The sequence below is a fragment of the Hoplias malabaricus genome, chromosome Y, assembly GCF_029633855.1.
Source record: "Hoplias malabaricus isolate fHopMal1 chromosome Y, fHopMal1.hap1, whole genome shotgun sequence".
Lineage (NCBI taxonomy): Eukaryota > Metazoa > Chordata > Actinopteri > Characiformes > Erythrinidae > Hoplias > Hoplias malabaricus.
The window spans coordinates 80,804,643-80,816,836 of NC_089820.1; the positions used below are offsets into that span (position 1 = coordinate 80,804,643).

General features: G+C 36.3%; 1 protein-coding gene across 1 annotated transcript; it reads left to right on the top strand.

Annotated features, from left to right (window-relative positions):
- Nucleotides 1–5,630: 5,630 nt before the first annotated feature.
- ccl25a (chemokine (C-C motif) ligand 25a) lies at nt 5,631–8,185 on the top strand. Its single transcript, XM_066658440.1, has 4 exons — nt 5,631–5,688; nt 6,753–6,870; nt 7,344–7,470; nt 7,937–8,185. Exons 1-4 carry the CDS (start codon nt 5,631–5,633, stop codon nt 7,949–7,951), a joined length of 318 nt encoding a protein of 105 aa, XP_066514537.1. The 3' UTR covers nt 7,952–8,185.
- Nucleotides 8,186–12,194: the final 4,009 nt, after the last annotated feature.

The window sequence follows — 12,194 nt, forward strand, 5'->3', positions numbered from 1 at the left end:
AGGTTGATTAATCAGAGTTTCCACTGTGAATCTAGTCATAACAGGTGACCATGATCCCTGTGATATTTTTGCGTAAGTCTGAAAGTGGTGTTTTTTTATGCTTTGCAGACATCTATATCAGAATGACTGACTTTTTACAAAAAAAATAAAAAATTAAATGTGTAAGTTTACATTTAAATACAAATCAGATCACTCTTCACTGTTGTTTGCTTTAATTTTCCTTTCACATACCCTCTGAAAATGTTTGCAGTTGGGTTTTTAATGTAACTAAATATGTAGGTCTATATTTTTTATGTTTGATGTGTATGTGTTTTGGGTGGGTGTCGACGTTACTTTCCTGTATCACAAAACTGCTCAGACAAGACTGCTGAGTGTTGATACAAATATTGAAAATCGCTCTGTCAGCCACAGAACACTTAAACACTTTTGTGATGCTTCACTGGTGTGTGGAAAGTGTAGGTGATGGTGTAAACTTTAGCTACGCTATCATGTGGCCACTTTATTACACTCTGTCCTTAAAAGCAGTTGTCAAGAATCTCTCAAAGGTATCACAGTGCTTTAAAATGGAAACTAGGGGCTACATAGTGCAAAACATTAGCCTCATCTGATGAAATATGAGGCCCTTGTAAGTGTCAGAACATGACCTAGCCTGAGAGTAAAAATTGCTCAGGAACACAAACGGCTGTGACTCCAGCTCTGAAGAAGCTCGTTTGAGATTTCCATCTTTTTGAAGTGTCAGAAGGTGTTTATGGTAAAGCTACATTGATTAGTGACGGGTGGTTGGTTGGTTTTAGGAAAGAGACCCACTTTTTTAATAATAATTACAAATTTGATCACTGTATTATTATAAACACATTTTATAAATACATTTAGAAAGATATATTAATGCCACTACCTTCCACAATGCACACTCTATGCATATTCTGAACACAGAATTTTTGCATTAGTCTAAATTTGTACTTGGAATTAATCTTGTAAATTGCTCAAGCAGGAGTCTGTGTTAAATGCTGTAAATGTTTTTTTACATTTTATATTCCTATATTTTAAGTATCAAGCAGTTTGACAAGAGCTAAATAATAGTAAGATAATGTAAATACAAGGTCTGTAACCACTTATCCAATTCAGGGTCACAGTGGAACACTTTTTGAGTAGAAAATCCACCTACTGATGTGTGTTTTTGGATTGTGGGAAGAAACCCACACAGACTCAAAGAGAACACACTAAACTCCTCACAGACAGCCACCTGGAGCAGGGCTCGAATCCACAATCCCAGAGCTGTGTGAGAGCGACACTACCTGCTGTGCCACCGTGTCACCCTAAGATAAGATAAAACAAGATAAGATAAAATAAGATAAAATGATTGATCCAGAATGAAATTGCAGTATCACAGTACAATACATATTGCACAAGTAGACACACCTTCATCAGAATTAATAGAAAATAAGGCTGGGATTTCAGAAGTACTATTAACTATAAGATATAATAGGTGAGAAGGGTCTATACACATATATGAAGAATGAACATAACATAAAGTATGAAAATAACAAGCATCCTCAGTAGATATTGCACTAAAGCATACTAAGGAATTAAAAGTGTAGACACAAGAAAGGAATGTCTGTATACATAAATGAGGTATATACATGAAATGAACAAGACTAGCATAAGAATCCAAGCATCTTAAGTGTTAAAATAAGTCATTTTAGGACACCCAGCTAATTATTTACTTGGCTCTTCTGACTGTAAATTTCGTAGTCTCTGGAGAGTGCTGCATGCCACCTCTTTGTTTCTACACTGTCCATTTCCCTCAGCTCCACTGACCATAGTGGAGCATTTTGTAGTTCTGCAATTACACTGGAATGAGTGGATCAGACACAGCAGTGCTGCTGGATTTTTTAAACCCCTCACTGTCACTGCTGGATTGAGAGTAGTCCACCAAAAATATCCAGCCAACAGCATCCTGTGGCATCTAATGAAGGACTAGAGGACGACCAACAGAATCTGTGTCACAACAGCTGAGCTCTGACTTTGCAGATGCAAGGTGGACCAACAAAGTAGGTGTATCTAATAGCATGGAAAGTGAGTGGGCATAGTGTTTAAAAACTCTAGCAGCACTGTTGTGTCTTTGTACCAAAGCAAAACAAACAAAGTTATATCTAAATAAAATGTATTATTATATCTTACCTGTGTCTAACTTCTGTCTCACCTGTGACTGTATGACAGCCAAGTTACTCATATGTTTGTTTCTGCAATGGCAGTCAATTTAGTCATACTGCCCATTTACGATAAAAGCTGGTAAAAGCGCACTTGGATTCAGTAAAAAAAAAAAATTCCACCTGATGCCTGGAAGGGTAAGAAAAAAAAAACCCTGCTGCCTCTTTTGTTCAAAGCTTGTACAGCACATTAATTATTAGCATTTAACTTTTAACCAGACATTTTTTTCACCTAATGCCTGGAAAGGTAAGAGAAAAAAACCCTGCTTCTGCTGGTTAAGACTGGTGTGATATGATAAGTGTTACACTTCCTATGCATTTCAGCAGTAAAAAAAATTGAGGATGAAAATGGTTTATGGCTAAAATAGTATAAGTTATGCTAGAAAAATATTTTTGTGATAATAAATGCATTTTCAACTTTTTCCATACTCTTCAGAGCTTCATCAGCAGACAAGCCCCAAAACTGTTGACCTACAAACAATCTTATTCACTATCATAAAGCAACTTTTTATGGGCATGTTTACGAAATTTTATACAAGAAGAAAGAACATGCTCACAGTGCACCACAATCTTTAGATGAATAATACGTACATAATCATCTTAAAAGTACTTTGTGAAAAAGTTTTGCATATAATATATTCAGAACACGTTATGAGGCAACGCTTTTTGTTTACGACCAATCCATAGATTAGCAAGTCGTTCAGTTTTAGCTAAAACAATAGACACCATCATCATCATCATCATCATTTTCTTCTCCGCTTCTCCATTTCAGGGTCGCGCTGCAATAGACACCAGTAAATACCAAATTACACTTTTAAAAATACCAAAAAAGGTTATTTTTTAAAATATGTTGAAGAACAGTGTTTGGCTCCCTAGCTTCCTTTAAAGATTTGCTTCTTCAAAGAATCATTTTTGAAAAGTTGGATAAAGTAATGTAATTACCTGTTCCTTTAGTGTAGTAATGTAAGCATTACAGTTACTGAATTAAGAATGTTTGATTATTCTTAAAGACTTTATTTAGAGGTAGTTGTTTTTGAACAGTGTGTACTGACTAGATGCTTAGTTTTGAAATAATGCAATGTGTGATTTTTGCATGAACAATGTAGTGAGTAGTGAAATTATTTTTTCCAGTCTAACTACAGTTTCAGTTGTTGCATTTCCAATTCAGAAAACAAAGCACTGATGATCTGAAAGTAAAACACAAGCCCTTAGCTGCTAGGAATTGGAAACTCCACTCCGAAGAATGCATTTCTGTTCCTTAAAGTTTGGGAAATGAAATGCACAGCCTCGGTCACATCATGGTGGCGGCTTTGTTGGGACCCATGCAATTGCAAATGAAAGTTCTTGTTTCATCATGTTTAAACAGCACTGTTTATGTGGATTAAATTTCATCAGCTTTCAATGAGGCTTGAATATTTGACTCCTTACTGTCTTATATTACGAGAGTTTTTTTGTGGGGTCTTATGTAAGGTCCTGGCAGGTGATGAATAATACTTCAAGATTGAGTATGAATTCAGGTATTTTTCCCCAATTCTTATGTAAGAACAACTGTTCGTACAGGAAACAAAATGTCACGTCTCTCGATTGGTAACTTATTGCTAGAGAAAAATGTTTCAATAATCTTTTTCCCCAGATACTTCAAAGAGATCAGTAATTCTACCTTTGACCTTCTGTCAGACTTTACTGCCATTGTATTCAAATGTGAAACTAAACTTCAGAATACTGCTTATTCATGGGCATTATGATGGCAGCGCTAACCTACTCTGAGACTGGACTCTAAAAAGTGACAAAAACCATAGAGTCTTAAAAGATTAGAGCATGTAACACATTCTGACACTTTCTGAGCAAAATCAAATGCAGTGTATTTTAACTCCCATTACCACACCATTGCTTTGCAAAACAGGATTTTGACCAGTGAAATTGTTAATGTTGATCATCTTATTTTCATTGGTCGAGAAAAGCAAGGTACCAGTCCCAGGCAAGCAGTGATGATTTAAACATGTGCTGTGCAAATCTAAGCAAACAGATTTAATTTGTAATAATGAGACAATAATCCATAAATGCTCATGATGAGTGCCCTTACATTTAAGTGTTATATTAATAATCACACACGTTTACTTTGAGTGATTTGCTTGCCATAATTATGCATTTTGGGGAACAAATGCATAGAAATGAATGATAATATTTTTAAGAATTGAAGTTTCACGGTTATCTGTGGCCTGATACCTGTCCAGTGGTTAGAGCCACCTGCTTTTGCCCATTCAGTCCATTAAGAGAAACACATGGAATTAATTGTCAATAAGTGTCTATGAAGTTACAAGGAGTGTTTCACAGCATGCAATAAAATATAACTGATTCCACTCATCTACTGTACCCACACTCCCAGCTGTACATTTTGAGGGATAAAGAGAGGCTCGAAATTTGCATATAAATATGAATTAGCGCTGTTTTTGTTACACAGTCTCAAATAAATCTTAGAGGTTGGACCTCAAGAAACAATAAAACACAAGACAAATTCAAGGTATGACTTCTTCAAAGATTACTCATTAGGAACCTCTTGTTTTAGTGCGTAAAATAATCACGAAGAATGTAAGATATTGTGTTGCATTTCCTGTAAATTATGAAAAATAATGATCTGCCTCTACCCTACACTTATCTTAATGCCTCATTAATCTTATGCCTCAATTTGTGAAAATCATAATCAACCGACAAGAAACGAATCCTATTTTGATTCCAAGTACATTTTTCCTGTCCTACAAAAAGTGAAAGTTCATATCACGCACATGAAAGTGTGTGAGCAGGGAGTGTTCTCAAGATCTCAGGTGTCATTGCCAGGATCCTTATAAGAGGCTAAACCTTGAAGAGCAAGGACACACTTAGAGACCAGCACTAACCACAGCACAGCTTTCTAACACCCTATACTTATTCAGGTAAGTGGTTTACACTATAAATCTGTGACAGCATAGAGAAGATTGCAAAAATGTACTTAGCTTTCATTGTGCTATGTTTTTATACCCATCAGGGTACAAAAATATTATTTTTATTCGTGCATATTTTTTTCTGTACTGATCTAAGAATGTACGTCAATTACTAAATTCAGGTATTGATATCTTCTGAAATAATGTGTATGCAGAATGGGTCACAATAATATTGATGTCTATTTATTAAAAATTGAGTAGTCAGAGGAAAATAAAAAATCATCAGTGTTTCACCCTCTACCTGTACCTCATTAAACTAGTTACTAACCAACTGGATCTGTCCAAGGGTCAAGGCTGCAGATGTAAAGAGCGTGAATACTGATAAGCTTTGTGGACAAATTATGGGCACATTCCGGGAGCGCTGCATTTGGCTATTCACATTTGACATTTTTCTTTTTTTTATTTGTTTGTTTGTTTCAGAGACACTTTGACTTTCCCAGCCATGAGATTCATGTTTTTCTTCCTCCTCCTGGGGTTCTTCTACCTCAGCTGGGCTCAAGGTAATTTCCAGGAGTTCTTTGACTGAGTAATATTTTGACATTTGGTACGTCAGCAGATTATGAAAGATTTGCTTTGAGACCGAACAGTGTAAAGATTTATATGACCTTAATCAAAGCTGTAGTTTACATATACAGTCATTATTATAGCGACAGAGCTACAGAACAATAAAACAATACAGCATCCTGGATCAGTGACTCACCTGCTATGAGTCATAAGCAAACATTTACTGATTTATCATTCTTTATTACGGATCATTATTTCAAACTTCTGCATGGTCACACTTTTTTTTCTCTTCTGAAAAATACTGATATCAATGTATATATATATATATATACTGATGTATATGTAAATAAAATATAATGCAGAAACTTTGTACAGCAGACGCGGGAGTGAACTGTTTCTATTTGCTCCTGATTGCTCTACCTGCAGTTGTATGAGATGTATTTTGATCTACAGGTTATTCAACTATAGTTTTTTCAGTACGTGTGATGGGCACAACAACTGAACATTAAACTTAACACTTAAGTAATATGTGCACAAACAAGGAAAAACTGAGCTCTTAATTCCCAGTATGTTCAAAGTTTTTATGTGTGCTTTAGTGTAGTTTAGTTCTGTAGTTATTCTGTTGGGCACACACTAATTAATCTGTAGAAATTCATGAAATTAAAGGGAGTGCTTTGAATCACCAGCATCATGTCATCATCGTGTCCAATTCCAAGAGTGGGGTAGTGGGGTATAAAGACACCCAGCACTGAAAATGTATACGCCGGAGTGATGGATGTGATCCAGTATATTTGGGAGGACCTAGAATAGCTTTTTTGATCCAAAACTATTTAAGACCTGAAATTAAGATCTTGTATATTAAACCTATCAAATATTGTTCCAATATTTATTGTAAAGATTTACCAGAAATATAGATTGTGTAACTGCAGCAAAGGGAGTCAAACTAACTATTAAAACCATTCATTTCTAAAGCAATGTGAATCAGTAGGTGTCTGACAACAAATGTGCTCACATTTTAATCAAGATTGTTAAATACTTGTGTCTGTATATCACAATGTAGGTACATATGAGGACTGCTGCCTACGCTACGTGAAGGAACTAAGACCACACCAAAAGAAATTTGTGAGCAGCTACAGAAGACAAGATTTGGATGGGGGCTGTAACCTCCCGGCCATAGTGTAAGTACAGTGTATGAGTACAAATACAATGAGGGAAACAGGGCAGACAGTGATTTTATTAGATTATGAAAATGTAATAAGAAATTAAAATGTGTGTTGTTAACTTCAAATATAACAACCTATATTTAACTAATACTTACAAGCTAGCAAAGCCTAACAGGACCTGACACACACAAGGAAATATTTAGAGATCACTAGTGTAAGTATTTTGACAGAGCCTGATATGTAAACTTATACTAAAGTGTTTAAAGGTTATGCCTAAGGGCAACATTTGAATAGATAAATCTTTCTAGCAGCAAATTATCATATTAACAATTGCCATATGTTTTTACCCCTTGGCCCCAAACAAACATCAAATTTTAGCACCCTAAAAAAGAAAGTTTGGATGCATGCATTCTTTAGATAACAACAGATTGGGTTCTTAATACGTACCTCAGAAAGACCTGCAAATATATGTATTTTTCCTTCCTCAGGTTCAAGATGATGCGAGGCCGGATTTTCTGTGGTAATCCCAAAGAGAAATGGGTGCAGGTGCTAATGGAAAAGATCAAACACATGCAAAATGAGTCTGTCCACAAGAACAAACAAAACAATAAAAAGGTAATGGAATGAGTTTACTGACCGCTATCTCATGATTGCTTAATGCCTTCATCCAAATAAAGATACCTTAAAGAGTCTTAGATTGAATGTGAATATTTAGGAAAAATTGGTAGCTCTCTGTAGATTGCTTTGAAGGTAACTAGCATCTGGCTAAATATCAATTACAGTTTTTGTTAATTTTTAATTAACCGTAAATTCAAACCAAGGCCTATGCCTATCCTTGACTGAATTTGTATTGAATTTGAGCTTCTGTTATTTGTGTATTTTATTTATCCAAACTAAATAAGAAATAAATGTTTTGTTTTGTTATATTATGCTAAATATCTAGCATAGCTAAGCTACGTTAGCTAGATATACAGTTAATGTAAACTGCAACAAAGTGTAATGACAGAATATCCAACTCTAAATAATGAATGACTTTGCAAGCCCATTAGTCACACTGTACCAAAACTTTGTTTATTTACAGCATTCCAGGGGCTAAATACATGATGCCAAGAAGTGTGGTAGATGCCAGCATCCAGTAAAAATTCTGCCTTGAGGGCTATAGTTCCACTTTCAGTCTCAGCCTCAGCTTTGGTGTATTGGCTCCCAAGCCAGGAGTTAACAAACTTTTTAACTCTCCTTGTATTTTGCCCAACGTATAAGCTGCTAACACCACTCCATATATTTCCTACATACTGCCACTGCCCTTTGGCTATAGCCCAAAGAGCGCATATCTGGCCATGCATGTGAAAGCAAGAATGGCTGCATGTTTAAGCTACTTTGAGATAAAACCTGTCTATAAATGTCCACTTTTTTTTAAGGCTAGCAGCTTTGCAGTAGCTGATAACACTACAGTTAAAACATGGGTGGAACTGTTTTGCAATCCAATCAAATATTCCAACTGTTTCCTTATGAGATTACCTGTAAGGGCAGTGTGTACGTCACTGAGAATAACCTTTCAGTTTGTAAGTAATGTGTATATTGTCTCTTTTTTTAATGTTTATTTCATGAAATTAACTATAAATGTAGCTTTAGTGTATGAATTGTGTGTATAATTTCCAAAAGTTATATATGATTCTCTATATCTTATCTGAATCGTTTTAATGTTTTTAATGTTGTGCCCTTATCTTGCTAATTTTAAATGTTTTTGAGGTTCTTCAGGTTGTGAAAGCACATTTTAGCAGCTTAATTGATTTAGTTGCTTTTATTTTCATTTTCATCCGTCTATGATAAATATCACTTTATAGCAAGCCTGTAAATGTTTAACTATGCCATATTTGAGTCACTTGGAATTTGTTTTGGGAGTTTCCTTTCTTACCATAATTGCTACTATTCAGATAAAGTATTTTGATACTGCCAGTGAATATTTGTGTTTATACATTACTAATAAAGAGGTGAGTTTCCTCATACAAAGTAAAATTTGCATAGAAGACTTTTCTTTCAACTCAACGTTGCATTTCTGAACCCAAAGTGTGAAGAATTTCTGGTAAAAGTCCATAATGCATCTGATTTTATGAGGTAATAGCTGACTACACAGTGCAATACAAAATTCAGAGGTCAATTATAGTGCAGCTCCCATTCTTTGTCCATACCTCTCAAGTTCAGTCTTAGAAGTTGGTTGCACTTTCTCTGCCACTCAAAATCCAAATAATATACTCGTTTAGTTGAGGCCTGGACTCTGGGGTTCAGAGAACACTAGGAGCTTCTTGTTTTATTGTCAAGCAAATGAAAATATCTTCTCACACATATCCCCTAAAAACATACTTAACAAAGAAATAAATAAATGATGGTTGGTCATTCTTCGTACCATAGGAATTTATTCATTATGAGTTAGGTTAGACTGTGATCGTATAATGTTTGTGTAAAGCTTTATGGAGGTGCTGTAATGGCTCTCATGTGTCCATAATACCCCACTAGCCCTGGTCATATTCCTGTATGCCGAAAAAAGTATGTCTTTCTTTATTATCTCATCTGAGGTAGAAAGAGATTGAGATAGATAGATAGATAGATAGATAGATAGATAGATAGATAGATAACAAATGAACAAAAAATGTCATTAATATTTCAAATTTGCCCCACAATAAAATAGTTAATGGATGTAAACATAATACAGAGTGATTTCATATAAAATAATTTGTCCAAAAGAAATTAACTTGGTGACAATTGTTCCTAATTTTGGTGAAAAGAACCTGAAAAGGGCAAACAATATTTAGAGATTTTAATGTTTACAACATAAAGGTGTTAGAAAACAAATGGCAACAAATATGACACTTGATACACAGATTCCTGGTAACTTTTTGGCCTTTGGTTGGAATCAGTTTGCCCAGAAATATACAAACTATAGACTGTAAAGGAAAGATAATTCCACCCACCCTGGTTTTGGTTTATATGTGTGTTTTTGTGTAGTTTTCACTATGTTATGTTATCAAACATCCATCCATTCCATCCATTATCTGTAACCGCTTATCCAATTTAGGGTCGCGGGGGGTCCAGAGCCTACCTGGAATCATCGGGCGCAAGGTGGGAATACACCCTGGAGGGGACGCCAGTCCTTCACAGGGCAACACAGACACACACACATTCACTCACACCTACGGACACTTTTGAGTCGCCAATCCACCTGCAACGTGTGTTTTTGGACTGTGGGAGGAACCCGGAGGAAACCCACGCGGACACGGGGAGAACACACCAACTCCTCACAGACAGTCACCCGGAGCTGGAATCGAACCCACAACCTCCAGGCCCCTGGAGCTGTGTGACTGCGACACTACCTGCTGCGCCACCGTGCCGCCCATGTTATCAAACATGCACCTACAAATTCAGAAGTTCAATGGGGAGTTTGGATAATAACCTTCTGTAGATGTTGTTACCCTGGTTTCTATCATCACTGGGGTAAAGAAATGGAATCTGGAACGTACATTTATCCAAAAGTGCATAATTTCACATTAAATCAGAATGACTTTGTTCTCAAATGTTTAGAAGTTACTGGACGTTCAGCTAAATTATAACATTCAGGATGTACACATATGAACTTATAACTTCAGTGTGAGGTTACTTTCACTTTCACTGCTATACAAAAGAAGTGATGCACATACAGTATAATTTGCTTTAGAGGAGCACCCATCACCTGTCATTGCTTCTGGTCTTGTTTAATTTAAGGATCAACACCAGTGACCTGCGTCCAGCTTTCCCAGGTCTAATTGTGGCATGGTTCTTGTATTTCACGCTTACTGGAGTGTGCAGTATATTTGCTCAATTGGTCTGCTCTGCATGTATCGCAGTCTGCCTAAGCACACGTCCGAGCATGCCACCTGTCATCTCTGGGCTCGTATTTTTTAGGACTATGTTATTTGCCAAATATCCTTCTTCATGGCTGTTTTTGTTTCTCCACCGGTGGCGTAGATAGCATCTCAGCAAGGTGTGTCTTCAGACTTGGCGTCCTCTGTGATTGATTGCTTCCAGTCCCACATAGTTACCTTTGAGGCTAAGATATCTTGAGGCCAAACCTGGGGTTTGGTGTTTTCCTCATCAACAGGGAAAATTAGACTTATTCCCTTTGAATCTTCGGTTGGTGGTCGGATTTAGAATGCAGCCTATAGGGCCAAAATAACTACAATCAAACAGCATACTCATTAGTTTTAATGACACTGTGGTCTCTTTTTATTTTCTGGTTCTTGGCAACTCCCTTTGGTCCCAAAATGATTCAAGTTACCAATTAGGTAATGGTTCCGAATGCGCTTGAGCACTATTTATCACAGTGCCCGTGATCAACATACTGAACTCCAGGAGAACAATAGCTGTGGTTAGTTGTTTTGGATTAAATGACCAGTTTGACTTCATGGAAAGATGGTAGGCTATAAATTTCTCTGCTGTGGTAGGGCTCTTTAAAAGCACTTCTTTGTTATGCCTTGTCCATTAATCATCTCTTACTAGTTACTAAGCTTTCACTTCATAACACAGGTGTGAAATCCTTAAGGGTATATTTTCATTTCCCCATTTTGCACAGATTGCATGCACACCGTCTTGACCTCAGGCTATTTACCCACAGGAAAGTGAATGTAATATACCTTCATGTCAAGTACACAGTCTGACTTTTAAGTGTGCATTTACAAGGTTTCAACTAGAGCTCCATAATATTGGAATATTTTTGGACAAAAACGTGTATGGAATGGCTTAGAAAAACAGAAAAATATAAGTCATTCTAGAATAATGGGGTTATACTTGGTTGAGATTTGAAGGCCTGCTGCTCACGTGAAGTATAAAAATACAACACTGATGAGTATGACTCACTGCTTGGGCCAGGGTAGAGAGCATGGAGAAAAATGGAGTCAGTTTCCAAGCAGTGAATGAGCCTACAGCCACGATTTAACCAAAATGAATAATAAAAACAGTACTGATGAGTAGCTATGAGGCACATCATGCTGCCAGAATGGCATTAAGTCTACCTTCCTGTCTTTCACTGGCCCGTTAACTGTGACAGGCTCTACTAATTGTTAAAAGTGACTTCTGTCTACAGGAATGCTCCCATATTTTGGGTGTGGATTAGGTTACTTCTTCAAAAGACTTTATGTTGCAGGATGCACCGGATGAACCGATCTCAACATGCTAAGCTCTTGCTTTCACATGCAATAATATCATCCTATTAGACACTACTTAGACATGTCTCACTTAAAAAAAAAAATTGACCTAATTATAAAATATTTGACCTCCTTTTTTAGATAAAATAATTTATTAAATACATG

Coding starts and splice junctions, on each gene's coding strand:
- ccl25a (XM_066658440.1), top strand. CDS start 5,631: ATGAGATTCATGTTTTTCTTCCTCCTCCTGGGGTTCTTCTACCTCAGC. Junction 5,689..6,752: donor CTACCTCAGCTGGGCTCAAG/GTAATTTCCAGG, acceptor ATCACAATGTAG/GTACATATGAGGACTGCTGC. Junction 6,871..7,343: donor TGTAACCTCCCGGCCATAGT/GTAAGTACAGTG, acceptor TTCCTTCCTCAG/GTTCAAGATGATGCGAGGCC.